Source organism: Myotis yumanensis, unplaced genomic scaffold (genome assembly GCF_028538775.1).
Source record: "Myotis yumanensis isolate MYYU_CA2020_CCGP unplaced genomic scaffold, mMyoYum1.0.hap1 SCAF_3, whole genome shotgun sequence".
NCBI classification, from domain to species: Eukaryota; Metazoa; Chordata; class Mammalia; order Chiroptera; family Vespertilionidae; genus Myotis; species Myotis yumanensis.
Window position 1 is genome coordinate 105,003,328 of NW_027223754.1, and position 21,375 is coordinate 105,024,702.

Below are 21,375 nucleotides of genomic sequence, written 5' to 3' on the forward strand. Positions count from 1 at the left end.
CACAGGTTCTAACTGTCCAGTGCTTAGGCATGGTCACTGAGCAACCAACAACATACCCATTTTAAATAGTATCTTTTGAATTTTATTTTCATATCATATCATATAGTAACATTGACATTTTTTATCCAAAAATGATGTTTTTTGAAAAAAATAGTGAGAAGAATGTTATTGTTTTCTATCTTTGCAAATCTCTTTAATGGCTGATTTGATGGATAACACTTGGATTCTCATACTCACTTTTGCATACAGTCTGTTGTGATATGTTGTTTGAGTTGAAGTACATGAGAAAATCTAATGACTCAGATATGTAGTTGAGAAAGAGAGGACCTTGTAACTCCCATGAAAGGGACTCTGGGACTCAAGGGGTCCTTGAGTCACACTTTGAGAACCACTGTCCTATAAAGTAGTTTGGAAGAACATATGAGTGGTGAGATTATTAGTGATCCTACTTGTTTCCTTTTTCACTTATATATTCCACAACAGAGGTGGATTACTTGTTCAAATTATAAATGAGAAAGGAAGAAGCATGAGTATGTTGAGGAAAGATTTTGGAGGCCCTAGAGACCGAGGCAGAAAAGTTTATATTTTGGAAACCAAAAAGCAACTGTAATTTCTTAAGCAGGCAAATGACCTATTAAAATTGTATTTAGCCCTGGCTGGGTGGCTCAGTTGTTGGAGCATTGTCCTGTACACCAAAAGATTGCGAGTTCCATTCCAGGTCAGGTGCAATCCCTGGTCAGGGCACATACGGGAGGCAGCCACTCCATGTTTTTTTCTCTCACATTGGTGTGTGTGTGTGTGTGTGTGTGTGTGTGTTTCCCTCTCCCTTCCTCTCTCTAAAAATTAATAAACATATCCTCAGGTGAGGATTAAAAATTGTATTTGGGAAAAAATGGCTGGAATTAGAAGAGAGAAGCTACTTTATAGCTTGTCTCAGTAATATAGGTGAGTAGTGAGGTGGGCTATGCCTCAGATATTGGTGTAAATGAAGAGAAATTTTCAACATTTGCAAAAACAGATCCAGAGACAGAGAAGCATCTATCAGACCGTCAAACTCAGAGGGAAAGCAGGGAAGGGTGCAGGGGAGGGGGAGAGATCAACCAAAGGACTTGTATGCATGCATATAAGCATAACCAATGGACACAGACACTAGGGGGCTGAGGGCATGAGCGGGGGGGAGCAATAGGGGGATAAGGACACATACCTTATATTAATACCTTAATAAAGAAAAAAATAATAAATATAATACTAAATGGAAGAAAAGAGTTAATAAAACGTACATTGCCACAAAAACAATTTTTCATAGAAATTTTGAATGCAGAAATACCAAAACTTGGATATCTATATATATAAAACCCTAATATGCAAATAGAATGGTGGAACAACCAAACAACCGAACAACCGAACAACTGGTTGCTATGATCACCAGGGGACGTGTGCAGAAATGGCATGCATTGGCAGCAGGTGGCAGAGCGCAGAACATGGCGGGCATCAGCCTTGGCAGGATGGTGGAGCAGGTGAGCAGGGGCGCCAGACCAAGATGGGGCGCCGGTCGCTGTCATCAGGGCGAGCTTCTAGTGGTTACTGAAAATTCTTTGCTCCCATGTGCCGAGGTCCTGATGGGTGCTTGCACCTGCTGCCTGTGCTGAAGTTGCCACTCGCATCCACTGCCAGTGCCAAAGCCGCTGTTCACACCCACTGTCGGCAATGGCCCCACTCACACCCATTGCCGGCGCCAGAGCTGCTGCTCGCACCCGCTGCTGGCACCCGGCACAGGCTCCGGCTGGCAGCCAGCAGCTGGGGAAGGAAGGCCCTGGCCAACAGCTGGAAGGCCCTGATCAGCCCTGATTGCCGGCCAAGCCTAGGGACTCTACCCATGTGCAAATTTCGTGCAACAGGCCTCTAGTAGGGAATAAAGGAGAGGAGAGAGTTAAGATGACCGAGTTTTCAAGTCTAAAACATTTGAAGAATTTCTCCCTTATGTTGAACTTTAACCTTTTCTGAAAATTATTCTTAAGTTAACTGAAGTCTTGTCTTATTTTTCAGAGTTTGCCAGTCCTTTCTAGGGCTTAGGAGAATGTCAACATGCTTCCCAACCTGAATTTGTCACAATGACTACCAGAAGAAAAGGAAGATCTATGACATCCCCAGAGAGTTACTTGCTGCTTACTTCTCTTAAGCCCTGCAGGCACTGAAGGGCTGTCTGTCCAGTTCCTGTTTTCACCGGACACCTGCAGTCAACCTCTTATGCACTCCAGCACCCCCATCAGCTCTCTCTTCTCCTTCACCAGTCCAGCAGTGAAGAGACTGCTAGGCTGGAAGCAAGGAGATGAAGAGGAAAAGTGGGCAGAGAAGGCAGTAGACTCTTTAGTGAAGAAGCTAAAGAAGAAGAAAGGAGCCATGGATGAGCTGGAGAGGGCTCTCAGCTGTCCAGGGCAGCCCAGCAAATGTGTTACGATTCCTCGATCCTTGGACGGGCGGCTGCAGGTGTCCCACCGCAAGGGTTTGCCTCACGTTATTTATTGCCGAGTGTGGCGTTGGCCTGATCTGCAATCTCACCATGAGCTGAAGCCCCTGGAATGCTGTGAGTTCCCATTTGGCTCCAAGCAGAAAGAGGTGTGCATTAACCCCTATCACTACTGCCGTGTGGAGACATCAGGTGAGTTTTCTTCACGATATCATGGTGTATTTTAAAAGTTAAAGAGGTGTGTCCCAGTTGATCGAGAGTTATGGGGCATAAGCAATACAAGGACCACCCCAATCACCAAAAAAAGAGATGGGGGAGGTTCAATTTTGAGGAACTAATCCACAGTTTTGTAGTCACAAAAATCTAGAATTTTCATTTCAGCATATGTCAACTCTGTGATTTTGAAAATGCAGTTTTATGTTTTGGAGTCATCATCATCATGTTCTTCTCTATATATTTCTTCTTCTTCTTAAAGCAGTTCCTTTAACATTATTTGCAATACTGGTTCAATACTGATTTGGTGATAATGAGCTCCTTTAGCCTTCGTTTGTTTGTTTGTTTGTTGTTGTTTTTTTGGTCTGGGAAGTTCTTTAATTTTCCTTCAATTTTAAATGATAGGATTGCTGAATAGAGTGGTCTTGGTTTCACGTCCTTGTTTTTCATTACTTCATCCAATTCTTTCTGGCTGAAGTATTTCTGTTGAGAAATCAGCTGACAGCCTTTTGGACTCCCTTGTAAGTAACTAACTGTGCCTCTCTTGCTGCTTTTAAGATTCTCTCTTTGTAATCTTTGCCATTTTAATTATGATGTGTCTTGGTGTGGGCCTCTTTGGGTTCATCTTGTTTTTCCTTCAGCAGTTTTCTGCCATTATTTCTTCAAACGGTTTTTCTATTCCTTCCTTGCTCACTTTCTGATACTATTATGATTCAGATGTTGTTATGGTTCACATTGTCCTAAAGTTCCCTTAAAAAAACAAGCAATCAGAGCAGCTAAAAGAAAATGCACATTTATTTATTTATTTATTTTTTTTTTGAGGGCAAGGACTCTGTCTTTTTTTTTTCTTAAAGTATTACAAAGAGGATTACAAATGTCTCCTTTTTTCTCCCCCTTGACATTCCCCCGGCTTCCCCCACCCCTCAGTGTCTTGTGACCATTAGTTATTCTCATATGCGTGCCTATAAGTCTTTCGGTTGATCTCCTACCACCCCCCCCAACCCTCCCCAGGGTTCCCACTGTAGTTTGACATTCTGCTCAATGCTGCTCTGCCTCTGTATCCATTTTTGTTCATCAGTCTATAATGTCTCTTATTATCCATAAATGAGTGAGTTCATGTGGTATTTTTCTCAGCTTCCCAGGGGCCATCTCAGTCTCACAGGGGCCGTCCCAGCCTCACCGGGGCCGTTTCAACCTCACCGGGGCCGTTTCGATTTTGGATTTTGTTTTCTACCAAGTGCACAGACTGCCTGTCTGCCGTCTCCCAGCGTCCCATGTGAGACTGGATCTGGTGGGCCTGCCTGTGCGTTTGCTGGTACAGCAGTTCCACGTTGTCGGCCCAGCCGTGTCCGGCTCCGGCTTCCTCTGAACCTGATTCTGCTTCTTTATTGTGTCCCTTATGTATGTGAGGAGTTGAAATCTGCATTCTGCTGGGCTGGGCTGCAAAAACGTCGGTGGTTCTCTTTGTGCCACTGGCACAGCTTGGTTGAGGATGTAATTTGAGTAGGGTGGGGTCCCCGGGAATCATCAGGGCAATGGCATCTCCAAGACTCCTCGCCTCTCCACGACTCCGCATCTTGCATCCCCGAGTGCTGAGTGCCGGCGAGCAGCTCTGCAAGACAGCCACTCTCGCTCTCTGGGTCGTTGCAAGGCCGCTTCTCCCCGTAGGGGTCTGGGAGCTTAGCATCCCGCCCCAACCACGCTCAGTGGATTTGATAGTCCGCCTCCCCTTCTGGTTGAAAAAAACCGCGCATCCAGTTGCAGCCAGCCTGGGGCACGATTCCGTACCTCCGTTCTTGGAGCCTCTGCACAACCTACTCAGTCTCAATGCTCTTCTTTCTTTCCTTCCAGTTGTAGAGCTTCCACTGGGCCAGCTTTCCCATGGTTCTGAATGACAGCTGTTTCTTTTATAGTTGGTAGTCTCGATGTTGTTGTGGGAGACAGCACACACAGGTCTGTACCTTATGCCACCATCTTGGTTCTCTCAATGCACATTCTTTTAAATTCATTTTCTTTTAGATGCTCTGATTGCTTGGGTTTTTTTCTACATTATCTTCCAAATCACTGATTCAATTCTCTGCTTCATTCAACGTACTTTTTTATTGCTGTTGTTGTTAATCCTCACCTGAGGATACGTTTTCCATTGCTTTTTAGAAGTGGAAGGGAGGGAGGGAAGGAGAGAGAGCGAGAGAGATACATCGATGTGAGAGAGACACATTGATTGGCTGCCTCCTGCACTCCCCCTGACTGGAAATGGGGAGCCAACACACAACCCAGGTAGTGCCCTTAACTGGGACTCGTACACTCAACCCTTTGGTGAGCAGTCCAATTCCCTAATCACTGAGCAACACAGGCCATGGCCAACCTATTTTTTATTTTATTCCTTCTAGTGTATTCTTGATATCAGATGTATTCTTTATTTCTGACTGCTTCTTTTTTATACTTAAAAAAACTTTATTGTTGAGAGTATTACAAATGTCCCTCTTTTTTCCCTCCATTGCCCCCCTCCACCCACCCTGCCCCACCCCAGGCCTTCTCCACCCTATTGTCTGTCTATAGGTAATGTATATCCTATATAAAAAAAGGCTAATATGCAAATTGTCCCCTCAACGGGGAGTTTGACCAGGAGTTCGACCAGGGGGCAGGGCAAGCTGGCCAACCTCCTGAGTCGCTTTCCGCACCCCCCCCCCCCCCCCCCAGCCAGCCTTGATCAGAGTGGCTGGCTGGACCCCAACCATGCACGAATTCGTGCACTGAGCCTCTAGTATGCATATAAAATCTTTGTTTAATCCCTTCCCACTCCCCCACCCCCTTCCCTCTGAAAATCGTCAATCTATTCCATTTCCATGCCTCTGATTTTACTATATTTTATTCCCTTTCCACTTCTCCGCCCTTCTTATCTGTCTCTATGTGTCTTCGTCTGTAAAGCCTTGGTTATAATATTTCAATTGGTTTTTCAGGTTGGTTGCTCTGTAATTTAGCTATAAATCTGATTTGGGGCTGGGAGCAAGTGGGCACAGCTTCCAGCTACTCTTCAGCCATCTTGGAATCTATCCTGTAATTTCTCCTTTACATGAAATACTCATCCTGTTTCAAAACCACATGATTTCTGAAAAAGATACAAAAGCTGTTTTCAGCTCCGTAGTTTACACTCATGTATGCAGTAATTCCTTCCACTATTTTCCTTTATGTAACACATATTAAGATAGTGTGGTATTTAAAGGGTGGCATAAAATTGAAACAAATGTCTGAAAATTCACTATGTCATATTTGCAAGTAGCAGTTGAGATGTGGAAATGAAATTTGCTGTTTAGGAATAGCTATTGATATGGATTGAATGTTTGTGTTCCCTCAAAATACTTATGTTGAAAGCCCAATGCCTAATGCATAAGGTGATGGTATTAACAGGAGGAACCTCTGGGAGGTGATTAGGTAATGAGGGCAGAACCTGATGAATAAGATTAGTGTCCTTATAAAGAGGCTTGAGAGAGGTCCCTGGCCCCTTCTACCATGTGTGGACAGTGAGAAGATGGCCCTCTGCAACCAGGAAGAGGGCTCTCACCAGGAACCAACCATGCTGCACCCTGATCTCAGACTTCCGAGCTCCCAGAACTGTGAGAAATAAATTTCTGTTGTTTATAAGCACCCAGTCTGCGGTATTTCTGTTATGGCTGCAAAGTAGTAAATACTTTATTAAAAATGGACTAAGACAGCTAAGTTTTTAATAAAAGTATTTAAAAATATGATCAGTGCAAATCTAAGGTAACTGAGCCCCTCTGGCCAAATAACCAGGATGATACTATCAGTTTTCTATACCAGTATTCACTGCTTTTGGTTTTACCCAGATAGTAAAAGTATATTATCAAGATATTTGTCTCAATAAAGAAAAACATATTCTTTCTTTTCTTTTGATGCCTCAATCTGCATGCCATGAAGAATAGAAGTATTTCCATTCAGGAGTCTATGAGGCATTTTGATTATTAATGGTAGGAATACACTGTAGATATCTCACATGAAAACTGAAATCACAGAGAGAAACCAAGATGGCGGCATAGGTAAACACCGGAGTTTGCTGCCTCGAACAACCACTTTAAAAATACAACTAAAAGACGGAACGGACATCACCCAGAACCACAGGAAGGCTGGCTGAGGAGAGACTCTTCAACTAGAAGGAAAAACAACAGCATTACGAGGCCCAGAGGAGGCGCAGTGTGGAAAATTTAAAGGTACGGTGGTGCGGCGGTGCGCGCGCAAAGCGGGCTGGTGGCTGAGGGCGCGGTTGTCGTTTTCAATCAGGAGTGAGTCTCAGACTCTGGGCTACAGATCCGGGCAAGTCTCTAGGGACCCAGACTCAAACGGGAGAAGCGGGACTGTCTGGCTACGGTCCCTCCGAGGTTTGCAGCGGTTGTGGGGACAGAGAGGCAGAGCCCCTGGAGACGGACTGAGAGCAGCCATAGCTGCTCCCTCCCCCCGCCCTGTTGAGCCCGCCCCGCCCAGGCCCTGCGCAGAGCCATTTGCCGATCGCCTCAGGCAAAGGCTGGACTAGCGCCTCCCAGAGGACTGAAGTTTTCCACACAGCTGATTCCAACAGCCAGTCCGCCTGGTGGTCAAATCCCTCTAGTGTTAACTACAACAATTAAGGCTTGGCTAGAACAAGACTGCGCACAAAGACCACAAGGGGGTGCACCAAGAAAGCATAAAAGATGCGGAGACAAAAAAACATGACAGAAATGGAGGATATGGAGCTAAGAATCGCAATTTTGAGGGCTTGCTATAAACTTGTGCAGAGCCTCACGAAAACTAATGAGACCCTCGATGCTACGATAAAGAAATTAGAAAGTAAGCATACACGGACTGAAATAAAGAATATTATACCCAATAGCAGACCAGAGGAGCACAAGAATCAAACCAAAGATTTGACAAAAAACACCCAACTGGAAAAGCAAAATGAAAAAAGAATCCGAAAGTGTGAAGATAGTGTAAGGAGCCTCTGGGACAGTTTCAAGCGTACCAACATCAGAATAATAGGGGTGCCAGAAGATGAAAGACAGCAAGATATTGAAAACCTATTTCAAGAAATAATGGCAGAAAACTTCCCCCACCTGGTGAAAGAAATGGACTTACAGGTCCAAGAAGAACAGAGAACCCCAAACAAAAGGAATCCAAAGAGGGCCACACCAAGACACATCATAATTAAAATGCCAAGAGCAAAAGACAAAGAGAGAATCTTAAAAGCAGCAAGAGAAAGAGACTCAATTACCTGCAAGGGAATACCCATACGAATGTCAGCTGATTTCTCAACAGAAACTTTGCAGGCCAGAAGGGAATGGCAAGAAATATTCAAAGTGCTGAATACCAAGAACCTACAACCAAGATTACTTTATCCAGCAAAGCTGTCATTCAGAACTGAAGGTCAGATAAAGAGCTTCACAGACAAGGAAAAGCTAAAGGAGTTCATCACCACTAAACCAGTATTATACGAAATACTGAAAGGTATCCTTTAAGAAGCGGAAGAAGAAAAAGGTAAAGATACAAATTGTGAACAACAAACATGCATCTATCAACAAGTGAATCTAAGAATCAAGTGAATAAATAATCTGATGTACAGAATGAACTGGTGATTATAATGAATCAGGGACATAGAAAGGGAATGGACTGACTATTCTTGGGGGGGTAAGGGGAATGGGAGATTCGGGAAGAGACTGGACAAAAATCGTGCACCTATGGATGAGGACAGTGGGTGGGGAGTGAGGGCAGAGGGTGGGGCGGGAACTGGAAGGAGGGGAGTTATGGAGGAAGGGAAAGAGGAACAAATGTAATCTGAACAATAAAAATTTAATAAAAAAAATAAATAAATAAATAAAAAATTAAAAAAAAAGAGAAAACTGAAATCACAGAAATTATTCAAATTCCTCTTCATTAAAAAAGAAAAATGAGTGTTTATTTGAACTTCGTTAACATTGTGATGAAGAAGCATCATTGAAAAGAAGCCATATGTCATTTACTACTTTGCAGCCCCTCATTTTCAGACTATTCATGAGGCAAGTCATCTTTTTATTCCTGCATATTCATACCCTATCTAATAATAGACAAACATGGTAATTAACCGTACCTCCGGCACGCTTCCCATTGGCTAATCAGGGCGATATGCAAATTAACTGCCAACCAAGATGGCAGCTGGCAGCCAGGCAGCTGAATTGAACAGGAGGCTTGCTTGCTCCAGTGAAGGAGGAAGCCAAGGTTCCCCGCCTGCCGCTGCTGGGCTCTGAGCTTGTACTCTAAGAAACAATGTTGCAATTATAGAAGCTAAACAAACCCCATGCTTTCAGCCAGCCGGCTGAGCTGGAGTTGCAACAGTGTTTCAATTATAGAAGCCAAACAAACACAGATACCTGCTTTCAGCAGCTGAGGTCTCAGAGCTGGAGCCGAGCCTCAGAGCTAAAGCTGGCTCTCAGTTCCAGTGACAGCCATAGAAGGTAAATAAATCCCAGAATAAAAGAAAAAAGAAAAAAAGGAGAGGTTGGGAGCTTCAGTCACCCGCCAGCCTGAAAACGGCCCTCAGCCCCTCACCCAGACTGGCCAGGCACCCCAGTGGGGACCCCTACCCTGAAGGGGGTGTGACCAGCTCCAAACAGCCATCATCCCCTCATCCAGGTTGGCCAGGCATCCAAGCAGGACCCCCACCCTGATCCAGGACACCCTTCAGGGCGAACCAGCTGGCCCCCACATGTGCACCAGGCCTCTATCCTATATAGTAAAAGGGTAATATGCCTCCCAGCACCGGGATCAGTGGAGCTGCGAGGCCTCCTGAACCTGGGATCAGCGGAGCTGTGAGGTCTCCCGGCACCGGGATCAGTGGAGCCTCCCAGCACCGGGATCAGTGGAGCAGTGAGGCCTCACTGCCCCGGTGTCAAGCGGAGCCGCGAGGCCTCCCAGCACTGGGATCAGCAGAGCCGCGAGGCCTCCTGGCCCCTGGAGCAGCGTGATGGGGCAGCGCCCAAACCCCTGATTGCCCTGCAGCTCTGTGTGTGACAGGGGTCGGGGCCACAACCTCCCTATCCGCCCTGCTCTGTTCGTGACAGGGGAAGAGGCCCCAACCCCCTGATTGGCCCTGCTCTGTGCCTGATAGGGGGGAGCTCCCCAACCCCCTGATCGGCCCTGCTCTGTGTGTGACGGGGGAGCTCCCCAACCCCCTGATCAGCCCTGCTCTGTGTGTGACAGGTTATGGAGCCCCAACCTCCCTGGTGGGCCCTGCTCTGTGCGTGACAGGGGACAGCGCCCCAACCCCCTGATCGGCCCTGCTCTGTGCATGACAGGGGGTGGTGCCACAGCCTCCCCATCGACCCTGCCTTGAGTGTGACAGGGGGCGGCGCCCCAACCCCCCAATCGGCCCTACCCTGAGTGTGACTGGGGGTGGCATCGCAACCTCCCGATCCACCCTGATCTGTGCATGACAGGGGGTGGCGCCCCAACTCCCCAATCAGCCCTGCTCTGAGCCCTACCAGGGGCTGCACCTATTGATTGGACATCCCCCGAGCGCTCTTGGGCTGCCAGAGGGATGGAGCGGGCCTAAGCCAGCAGGTTGTTATCTCCCGAGGGGTCCCAGACTGTGAGAGGGCACAAGTGGGGCTAAGGGACACCACCCCCTGCTGGTGCACAAATTTTTGTGCACCGGGCCTCTAGTAATACATAAAAGAAAATTCAGAGGCTTATTGTGCAGGTCACTTTTTCATAGTGATGTTGAGTGTTTATTCTCTAACTAGAGGCCCGGTGCATAAATTCATGCACAGGTGGGGTCCCTTGGGGTAACCTGCAGGGATTGGACCCCAGCTTGTGCCCCCAGCCTCGCAGCCCTGCAGCCCTGCCTGGCACCCTGCCATCACCTGGTGCTGCCCCCTCACCTGCTCCACCATCCCTCCTGTGGGACGATTGATCGGGGCCAGGCCTTCCCCCTTCCCCTCCCCCCCCCCCCCGGCTCCCTCAGTGCCTGGAAGCCGGGTGGCGGCCCTGCCACCTGCTGGTCACCATCTGCAGGGCGATTGGTGGGGCGATCAGGCCCCCACTCACACCTGCCTTGGCCTGGTCCCCACTCAAACCCACCTTGGCCTGGTGCCGCCTGCTCTCATCAGGGCCCATCAGGGCTGGCAGCACCTCCACTGCCACCCGCTGCCAGCGCTGTGTCACCAATGCCCACCATGTTCCTTGCTGCACCCTGGTGGTCAGCGCAATCATAGCGAGCAGTTGAACTCCTGGTCAAACAATTTGCATATTAGGCTTTTATTATATAGGATGTCATAGGTAGTATATACAAATATGGCTTTTAAAGGGGGAAGGAATCATTTGTTTCTCTGCTACTCTTACCTGTTGTGGTTTAGTTTCCAACTTTCAATTCACCTGTTTTAGTTTGTATTCTGCATGTAGAAGTGAGAATTATTACTTGTTAAGAAAGAGATAAATGTATTATGGTAGGTAAATGGTAGATTTTGTAATTGATATTATTGTCTGTTTACTTGAAAATATTTGCTTTTCATGAAAGTTTGTATCAATACTTGCAGGTGGTAAGAAATCGATAGTGTGATTAAAAACAAGAGATACCCCATCCATCTTCAGGAACAACCTCTTTTAATCATTCTTGGTTAGTTCTTATTCTACTTCCCTGTATTATTACTAAAAATTATGGAGGTAACTCTATATAATGTGCTTATACATTGGTTTCCAAAATTTATCACCTTAAGATAATTTCATTGATTCTAATATAAAAGATGAGGATTTAGTTAATTTACATTGCCTTCTTTCTCCCTCTTCTCGATTCTCAATATTTATATTTTAGTTTATAGTTATTTTATTTTATTTTTTTTGGCAATTCTATTGGTTTCCATTGTGGGATTTGAAGATCAGAATTATTTTCACAAGTCTTCCTAAAACTAAGTCTTAGTGAGTCCACAGAGAACCCCCACACTTCTCCCAAAGCTTCTAAATAGCGATTCTTTATCTAAAAGTGGCTGCCAGTTTTATCTGGAAAGGCCCACAAACCAAGCATCAGTAGAATAGGGATACTTTTGGTGTCTTGTTGCCTGGGGTAAGGCTGGTGGGTTAGGAAACTACTTTCTTTGTACCTTTGGTCAGATCTGATCTCACGCTTGATAAGAGCTGTGAGCCCTCAACCAGCCTCAATGGCTTGGTTTGCCTGGATAGGCTTCTCCAGAACTCAGGAGAAGCCAAGATGCTTGAGTTTCCACCTAATCTTGCCGAGGCTTTATCCAGAACATGCATTTGCTGTGTTTTCTCTCAAGGAAGATCTCTAACTGGATCTCATCCCTTTTATTTTTATTGAAAGTTATGTCAGTGTGTGTGTGTGTGTAATCAAAAGTCGGATGCACATCTATATATATAAAACCTAAGCGACCATTGCAACCGAACAGATGACCGAAACGCTGCGTTGGGCAACCAGGCTGGCGGCTGGCGGGGGGCGGGTGGGGGGGTCAGTGAGGGGCGACCAAACGACCGAGCGGCAGGCTGCGTGGGGCGACCAGGCCTGCGGGGGACGGGGGGGCAGTTAGGGGCGACCAGGCCAGCAGGGGGGGGGCAGTTGGGGGCTACTAGGCCAGCAAGGGGGGCATTTGGGGGTGACCTGGCCAGCAGGGGGGCAGTTAGGGGTGATCCGGCAGGCAGGAAGGTGAGCAGTTAGGAGTCAGTGGTCCCAGATTGTGAGAGGGATGTCCGACTGCTGGTTTAGGCCCATACTGGTTGGGCCTAAACCGGCAGTCAGACATCCCCTGAGGGGTCCCGGATTGGAGAGGGTGCAGGACCCCCTCCCCGCCATGCACGAATTTCATGCACCGGGCCTCTAGTAGGTTGATAAATTACCAGATTTTTGGTTTTGTTTTTTAGTTATAATTTCTAGTCTCTGATATTATATGCAAGGAGCCTTTTGTTGGGTGCTTTTGCAAAACTGATGCTGATAATCACAACATGAAGCAAGTCTTCCCAGTATATGGGCATGTTTCCTGTATAGATTACCAAGTTGACTCTAGTAAAAACAAAAAAACAAAAAAGATACCACTCTAAAGCCAGACAGTAAACAGAGGATTTCAACCAATCATAGTCCATCATGCCACCTTTATAACATGGAATTAAACAACAGAAGCTGCCAGAAGCCTGATGACTTATATTTGAAATTCACAGAGCACCTCACTATCCATCCTCCTTCAAACCAGCCACATACTCAGTGTGGCATTGTAACTCCCTAAACTAATGAGCTATTCCAAAGAATTATTGCTGATGTTGATAGCAATTCCAAATAGAAAAGCTGGCTTGTACCTTGGAGGAAAACCGTTAGTAATGGACAGTTTCATCATAATGGTGAAGACAATGTGTTTTGCTCTCTTCAGCCCACTGTTATTATAAATAAGTATTCTCCTCATAAGTTCCTAGGCCGATAGGAATGTAAAGGTTAAGCAGACGATTTCCCCTATCTGAGGGGGCAATCTGGGGGAACCCAATAATTATGTTGTTTTGTGATAGAGATGCTCTGAAGTTGTGTCTGTTGCTAATACATTTTGCATTAAAATCTAAGTTTGGATAGCAAAAAGAAAAAAAATAATTATTTTCCCTTAGAAAAGCCTGGTCCGTTGCCTTATGGCATCTAGCATTGGTGATGGGAAGTCATAAGTTAGTCTGAGCTTCATTTCTTTGTAGGTGACTTTGAGGTGATCTGGGAACGTTTAGAATATTCCACTTGTCTAGATGTTTGAAATTCAATATGGTATAACTAGGTTTAGATTTGTTTTTATTCATTGGGATGTGCACTCTGGTTCTCTTCAATCTGATGACATGGATTCTTCTATAGTTCTGGAAAATTTTCTTTGGCTATTTCTTTGATCACTTCTTTTTTCTATTTTCTCTGCTTCTCTGTTTGCATTTACATTGGTCATAGGTTGTACCTCAATGACACTTATGGAATATCTTCTTTTTCTGTTGGGCATTGTGACACTTTAGAAGTCAATAGGAGCCATGAATGCCTGGACAGTGCGTGCCCTTGAGAATTGCATCAATGCCTAAGCTTTTGTACAGAATCAGGTTCAAGAAAACTCATGTTCTTTTTAAAGTGTGTAACCCAGAAGGGAAATGCTAAATGAACAGGCTTTATTTATAAGTTCTCTATTGCTGCTTACCTTTTATAAGTTATCTATTGCTGCTTAACTTTTACTTATTCACTTATATTATTACTCACTGTTTATCTTTTACAAAAGAACTTTTAGGGGCCTTTAAATCTTTCTGGTAAGACCAGGTAGAATGTTTTTACTTTAGCAGCACTACTGAGCTAAAATTTAGGTTGGTTATCTAAATAATTCAACATGGTCTCTGAGGGAAAAATATTTTGTACATCACTTACTATTTTACTAGAGGCGCAGTGCACAAAAATTTGTGCACTGGGTGGGGGGAGGGGGGCCCCTCAGCCGGGCCTGTGCTCTCTCGCAGTCTGGGACCCCTTGGGAGATAATAACCTGCTGTCTTAGGCCTGCTCCTGGGAGGCAGAGGGCAGGACCAATCCCTAGGTGCAGCCCCTGGTCAGGCTCAGAGCAGGGCCGATTGGGGAGTTGGGGCGCCGGCCCCTGTCATGCACAGAGCAGGGCGGATTGGGAGGTTGTGATGCCACCCTCAGTCACGCTCAGGTTGGGGCCGATTGGGGGGTTGGGGCACCGCCCCCTATCACACTCAAGGCAGGGTCGATGGGGAGGTTGCGGCGCCACCCCGTCACGCACAGAGCAGGCCCAATCAGGGGGTTGGGGCGCTGCCCCCTGTCACGCACAGAGCAGGGCCACCCAGGGGGTTGGGCGCTGTCCCCTGTCATGCACAGAGCAGGGCCCATCAGAGGGGTGGGGAGCTTCCCCCTGTCACGCTCAGAGTAGGGCCGATAGGGGAGTTAGGGCACCGCCCCCTGTCACACACAGAGCAGGGTGGATCAGGGGGTTGGGGCGCCGCCCTCTATCACCCACAGAGCAGGGCCGATCAGGGGGTTGGGGCGCCGCCACTGTCACACTCAGGGCAGGGCCAATGGGGAGGTTATGGCTCTACCCTGTCACACACAGAGCAGGGCCTGGGGGGGGGGGCGGTTTGGGGCGCCGCACCCTGTCACACACAGAGCAGGGCCGATCAGGGGGTTGGGACGCCGCACCCTGTCACACACAGAGCCGCAGGGCGATCAGGGGGTTTGGGCGCTGCACCCTGTCATGCTGATCTGGTGCCAGGAGGCCTCGAGGCTCCGCTGATCCCGGTGCTGGGAGGCATATTACCCTTTTACTATATAGAATAGAGGCCTGGGGGCTGGCTTGGTTTGCCCTGAAGGGTGTCCTGGATCAGGGTGGGGTCCCCACTGGGGTGCCTGGCCAGCCTGGATGAGGGATGATGGCTGTTTGCAGCTGGTCACACACCCTTCAGGGTGGGGGTCCCCACTGGGGTGCCTGGCCAGTCTGGGTGAGGGGCTGAGGGCTGCTTTCAGACTGGTGATTGTTGACTGAAGCTCCCAACCGCTCCTTTTTTTTCTCTTTCTTTTTTTTATTCTGGGCCAGCTTTAGCTCTGGCTCTAGCTCTGAGGCTTCATATCTGGTTTGTTTGCAGTTCTATAATCGAAACAATGTATAACTCCAGCTCTGAGATCTTCTGGGGTTTTGTTTAGCTTCTATATATTTGTTAGAATGTTTCAAACTGCTAGCTCAGAGGCCGGCAAGTCAGGCGGGGAAAGTTGGAGTCTGCAGTCACTGGAGCAAGCAAGCCTCATGTTCGCTTCCAGCTGCCTGGCTGCCGGCGGCCATCTTGGCTGACAGTTAATTTGCATATACTCACTGATTAGCCAATGAAAAGGGTAGCGGTCGTACGCTAATTACCATGTTTCTCTTTTATTATTGTAGATTGCAAGCAATAAAAACCTATTCTTCCTTAAACAGACAAACAAACAAACACTTTATTGTCAGAATAAAAGGAAGACATGAACAATCAAATCTCCAGAAGACCAAGTAGTAGGACAGGTTTGCTAATTTCTGTGGTAGGAATAAATAGGCAGTTTCTCTTTAGAATGCTGACCTCACAATGATTCTCCTCTAAACTATTTGTTAATTGTTACATTCTGTTTAAGATTCAAGCTTCAAGGAGAGAAACTATTGGTTTAGCTTGATTCACAAGTTCATTTTTTCGGAAAAGATGGGTCTACAATTAACAACTCACAATGAGCACTAAGAATGGTGAAACAGTACTTCCCAAAGGAAAAACAGAACTTTATCATAAAAAAATGGACAAAAACAGCAAGTGTCCACTCTGTTTTGTGCCGATGAGCCAATGATCAATTCTAACCCACTGGTTTCTTTCTCATGCTAGTGCTGCCGCCTGTATTGGTGCCAAGAAACAGCGAATATAACCCCCAGCTGAGCCTTCTGGCCAAGTTCCGCAGTGCCTCCCTTCACAGTGAGCCACTCATGCCGCACAACGCCACCTATCCTGACTCTTTCCAGCAGCCTCCATGCTCTGCATTCCCTCCCTCATCAGGGCAAGCATTCTCACAGTCCCCGTGCACAGCCAGCTACCCTCACTCCCCAGGAAGCCCTTCAGAGCCAGAAAGCCCCTATCAACACTCAGGTCAGTAAAAGCTGCCGGTCTATGTGGTATACAATTCAACACATTTATGGTGTGAGCATCATAGTTTTTAATCACTGTAACTCATGTTCATGTAGAGTTTTACAGTTCACATGGCAATCTCTTGTGTGCTCTTGGACCCTGCCCAGCCTCTAAGATGATCAGTACTATATCCATTTTGGAGCAGTTATCCTGGAGCTACAACATGCCTTTGCTCTGGTTTTTGGTCCTAATCCTTTGGAAGCTCTCAGAAATTAAATGGACTTGAACAGCATCCTTTGGAATTTTGAGGTGTTTTGTTTGTTTGTTCGTTTTGTTTTTGTTTTCTAAAGCCAGTAGCAATAAGCTTATAAAGACTTCTCTAAGCTGATCAGAAAGAGCTGGCCAGAGGGCAGGCAGTATGAGTGCCTCTTTCAACAATCAAAGGGAGTCTCCCCTACAAAAGATGTGTAGGGCAGAGCGAGGCCCCAGTTCCAGGCAGTGCATTCTCCCTTTTTGCTATGGGAAGTAAGCACAGCATCTGAAGCACTGACCTAGTTAATTGGTATTTGCTGAATTTAAAAAACATGTAGAAGGGAGATGGAGAACCAAACCCATTGTGATAATTGCATGTACTATCACACCTATAAAGTAGGTTTAAGTTAGACAATGAAAAAAAGATTTTATGTACCTCAAGAGTGTGAGAAAATATCCTGAGCTAACAAGTTCCTATAGGCACACATAAATGCATTTGGTGCCAGATGTTGTGATCTGCCTCATTCATTTCTTCATATATTCCTTTATTTAACAGATATTTATGGAACTCATACTATATGCAAGCATTGCCTTCGGGTGCCAAAAGTAAAATTAAAAGATTAATAAAAATTATCCCCGTCCTCAAAAAATTCATAAAATGTGGGAAGGTAAAGAAGTTGCCTCTTCCCCTTAGAATTATTCCTTTCTTCCTTTTACTCCCTCAAGCAGTACACCTACTATTTTACATATACATCTACCATTTAAATTCATCACATCTACTACTGTACATCTATTAAACGTATATAAATTTTTGTGTGTCATTCATTTTATCTTTTATACTAGAGGCCCAGTGCACAAAAATGTGTGCACTCGTGGGGGGGGGGGGGCGTCCCTCAGCCCAGCCTGTGCCCTCTCACAGTCTGGGACCCCTCGGGGGATGACCATCTGCTGGCTGAGGCCTGCTCCCCAGAGGATTGGGCCTAAGCTGGCAATCAAACATTCCTCTGGCAGCCCAGCAGCCCTCGAGGGATGTCCACTTGCCAGCGGGGAGCAGGCCTAAGCTGCAGTCGGACATCCTTAGCGCTGCTGAGGAGGCGGGAGAGGCTCCCACCACCACCGCTGTACTGGCAGCCATCAACCTGGCTTGTGGCTGAGCAGAGCTACTCCATGTGGGAGCTCACTGACCACCAGAGGGCAGCTCCTGCATTAAGCATCTGCCCCCTGGTGGTCAGTGTGTATCATAGTGACCAGTCATTCCAAGTCTTTCTGCTGTTAGGGTCAGTTTGCATATTACCCTTTTACTATATAGGATAGAGGCCTGGTGCACGGGTGGGGGCCGGCTGGTTTGCCCTGAATGGTGTCCCGGATCAGGGTGGGGGTCCCGCTGGGGTGCCTGGCCAGCCTGGGTGAGGGGCTGATGGCTGTTTGCAGCTGGTCACACCCCCTTCAGGGTGGGTGTCCCCACTGGGGTGCCTGGCAAGCCTGGATGAGGGGCTGATGGCTATTTTCAGGCTGCCCTCACCCCCTTCAGGTTGGGGGTCCCCACTGGGGTGCCTGGCCAGCCTGAATGAGGGGCTGATGGCTGTTTTCAGGCTGGCCACCCCCCCTTCAGGGTGGAGGTCCCCACTGGGGTGCCTGGATGAGGGGCTGAGGGCTGTTTTCAGGCTGGCCACACCCCCTTTAGGGTGGGGGTCCCCACTGGGGTGCCTGGCCAGTCTGGATGAGGGGCTGAGGGCTGTTTTCAGGCAGGCCAAGCCTGCAACTGAAGCTCCCAGTCTCTCCTTTTTTTCTTTTTTATTTTATTCTGGAATTTATTTACCTTCTGTAATTGAAACTTTGTTGCAGCTCCAGCTCCGAGGCCGGCTGGCTGAAAGCAGGTATTTGGGGTTTGTTTAGCTTCTATAATTGAAACATTGTTGCTTAGAGTGTAGGTTAGAGCCTGGCCGAGGCAGGCGGGAAAGTTGGCTTCCTCCATCACCGGGGCAACCAAGCCTCATGTTCGCTTCAGGTGTGTGGCTGCCGGCCGCCATCTTGGTTGGCAGTTAATTTGCATATCACCCTGATTAGCCAATGGGAAGCATAGCGGAGGTATGGTTAATTACCATGTTTGTCTATTATTAGATAGGATGTTTAGCATAGAGCCTAAAATGCAGAAGTTGCTCAATAGTTGATTACATAGGCATTTGGACCTTGGGAGTAGAGCTTCTGGGTCATAGATCCAGATTCTATTGAGTCAGTAAGTAATGACTGAGCCTGCTTAAGTACCAGGCACTGTGTTAGTGCTAGAGGTGCAATGATTGATTATGATAATAATCACTGCCTCTCACCTTCCAGAGACAGTGACTATTGAACACAATTATGTAAATAAGTGACAACGTGATAGAGGCCTTAGCAGTCCAGTCAAGTAATGATAAGGACTTGAACTAAAGAAGGGATGTGGTGACAGAAAGAAGGCAATTAATTTGAGATTGTAGAGTCACCAGGACTTGATATGAGGATGAAGGCTGAGCTCTGGCCTGGAAGTCATGCACAGAATAGAGGAGGCAGTTGAAGTCTTGCCAGTGACTGACTTCACTGAGAAAGGAACACAATAGAAAGAGACCTCATTTGAGGACAGAGCCCTAGTTAAGAGACAGGAGGATAATTAATGTTGCAAATATACATTTACATAAAACACACTGTGCTATAAAGATTTCCTGTACTAAATTTGTATTCCCGCACTTATTAAACTAACAGGTTGGTGTGTGTTTTTTCTCTTCCCATTCATGAAGGACAGACCCCAAGATATATGCACAAGCTGACTAGTTTCTTACAAAAGGAATAGTCTTTTTAATTTCAAAGCAAATTGAGATTAACTGGCTCAGCTTCTTAATGTAACAAAATTCAACCACTTAAAGTGTGCAATTCAATGGTTATTTTTTAAGTTTAATAAAATACTTATCACAGAAAATTTGCCATTTTAACCATTTTTAAGTTTATGTTCAAGTGGCATTAAGTATATTCACAATGCTGTGCAATCACCACCACTATCTATTTTCAAAGTTATTTCATCACCCCAAACAGAGACTCTGTGCCCATTAAACAGTAGCTCCTCATTCCCTGCCTTCCTCCCTGGGTAACTTCTATTCTACTTTTTGTCTCTGTGTATTGAATTTGCCTATTCTAAGGTACCCCATATAAATGGAATCATGCCATATTTGTTTTTTGTGTCTGGCTTATTTAATTTAGCATACTGTTTTCACAGTTCATCTATGTTATAGCATTTATCAGTTACTTCATTTGTGTGATTGAACAATATTTCATTATATAGGTATATCACATTTTTAAAAATTCATTTATTGATCTATGGATATATTTTTTTCCATCTTTAGGCTATTGTGAATAATGCTGCTATGAACATTGATGTGCAAGTATCTGTTTGAGTTGCTGCTTTTAATTCCTGTGGGAATATACCGAGGAGTAGAACAGCTGGGTCATACAATAACTTTATATTAAGCCCCTTAATGTTATAGACAGATTTACTCCAGGACCTTCAGAAGGGTCATCTTGCTTTATAACTTTTTCACCAGTGTTACAGTTCATTTTCTCAAAGGGAAATGCCTTATTCATGGTTATTCAGTATGGTCAGATGACTACTTGTAGTGCCTGTTAAAACATACATGGTTGCATTCAACCTCTGATCTATAGACTCAGAATTTCTGGGGGTTAGGCCAGGAACCTGCATTTATATACCCATTCATTCATTCATTTATTTAAATATGTTTTTAATTTTTGAGAAGTGAGGGAGGGAGGGAGAGAAAGAGAGAGAGAGAGAGAGAGAAACATTGATGTGAGAGAGAAACATTGATTAGCTCCCTCCTGTACATGCTCTGACTGGGGATTGAACTCGAACCCTGGTCATGTGCCCTGACCTAGAATCAAGACAGCGACCTTGTGGTGCATGGAACAATCCTTAATCAACTGAGCCACATAGGCCAGGTCAGAATCTGCATTTTTAACAAGTTTTACTGGTGATTTTCATGCACACTTAAGCGTGAGAACTACTTTGAATGGACAATTCAACAAAGGCAGACTGATTCAAAATTTTAAGCTGTTGAACTCTATCTTCACTAATAAAAGAGAAACATGGTAATTAGCCATACCTCCGCTACCCTTCCCATTGGCTAATCAGGGCGATATGCAAATTAACTGCCAGCCAAGATGGCGGCCGGCAGCCAGGCAGCTTGAAGCAGACATGAGTCTTGCTTGCTTCAGTGACGGAGGACTCCAACGTTCCCCGCCTGCCGCTGCCGGCCTCTGAGCATGCAGTTTGAAACATTGTAACAAATATAGAAGCTAAACAAAACCCCAGAAACCTGCTTTCAGCCAGCCGGGATCTCAGAGCTGGAGTTGAAACAGTGTATTGATTATAGAACCCAAACAAACCAGATACCTGCTTTCAGCAGTGGAGGCCTCAGAGCTAAAGCTGGCCCAGAATAAAAAATAAAAGAAAAAAAGGAGCGGTTGGGAGCTTCAGTCACTGCTCTGCTCTGCCAGCCTGAAAACGGCCCTCAGCCCCTCAGCCAGACTGGCCAGGCACCCCAGTGGGGACCCCCACCCTGATCCAGGACACCCTTCAGGGCAAACCAGCTGGCCCCCACCCATGCAGCAGGCCTCTATCCTATATAGTAAAAGGGTAATATGCCTCCCAGCACCAGGATCAGCGGAGCCGCGAGGCCTCTCAGCACCGGGATCAGCATGACGGGGCAGTGCCCAAACCCCCTGATCGCCCTGCAGCTCTGTGTGTGACGGGGCAGGGCCACAACCTCTCTATCCGCTCTGCTCTGTTCGTG

At 46.3% G+C, this 21,375-nt stretch overlaps 1 protein-coding gene across 5 annotated transcripts in view; it reads left to right on the top strand.

The window, feature by feature from the left end:
• The first annotated feature begins 2,052 nt into the window (after positions 1 to 2,052).
• Positions 2,053 to 21,375, top strand: part of SMAD9 (SMAD family member 9) — a 93,532-nt gene continuing 74,209 nt past the window's right edge. For 4 of the 5 annotated variants that reach the window (XM_070409249.1, XM_070409250.1, XM_070409247.1 and 1 more), the window contains exons 1-2: positions 2,053 to 2,659; positions 16,055 to 16,312. In XM_070409249.1, the coding sequence (XP_070265350.1) occupies positions 2,248 to 2,659; positions 16,055 to 16,312 (670 nt within the window). In that variant the 5' untranslated portion in view covers positions 2,053 to 2,247. The remainder of the gene's footprint in view (positions 2,660 to 16,054; positions 16,313 to 21,375) is intronic. The other variant, XM_070409252.1, reaches the window with a different exon arrangement.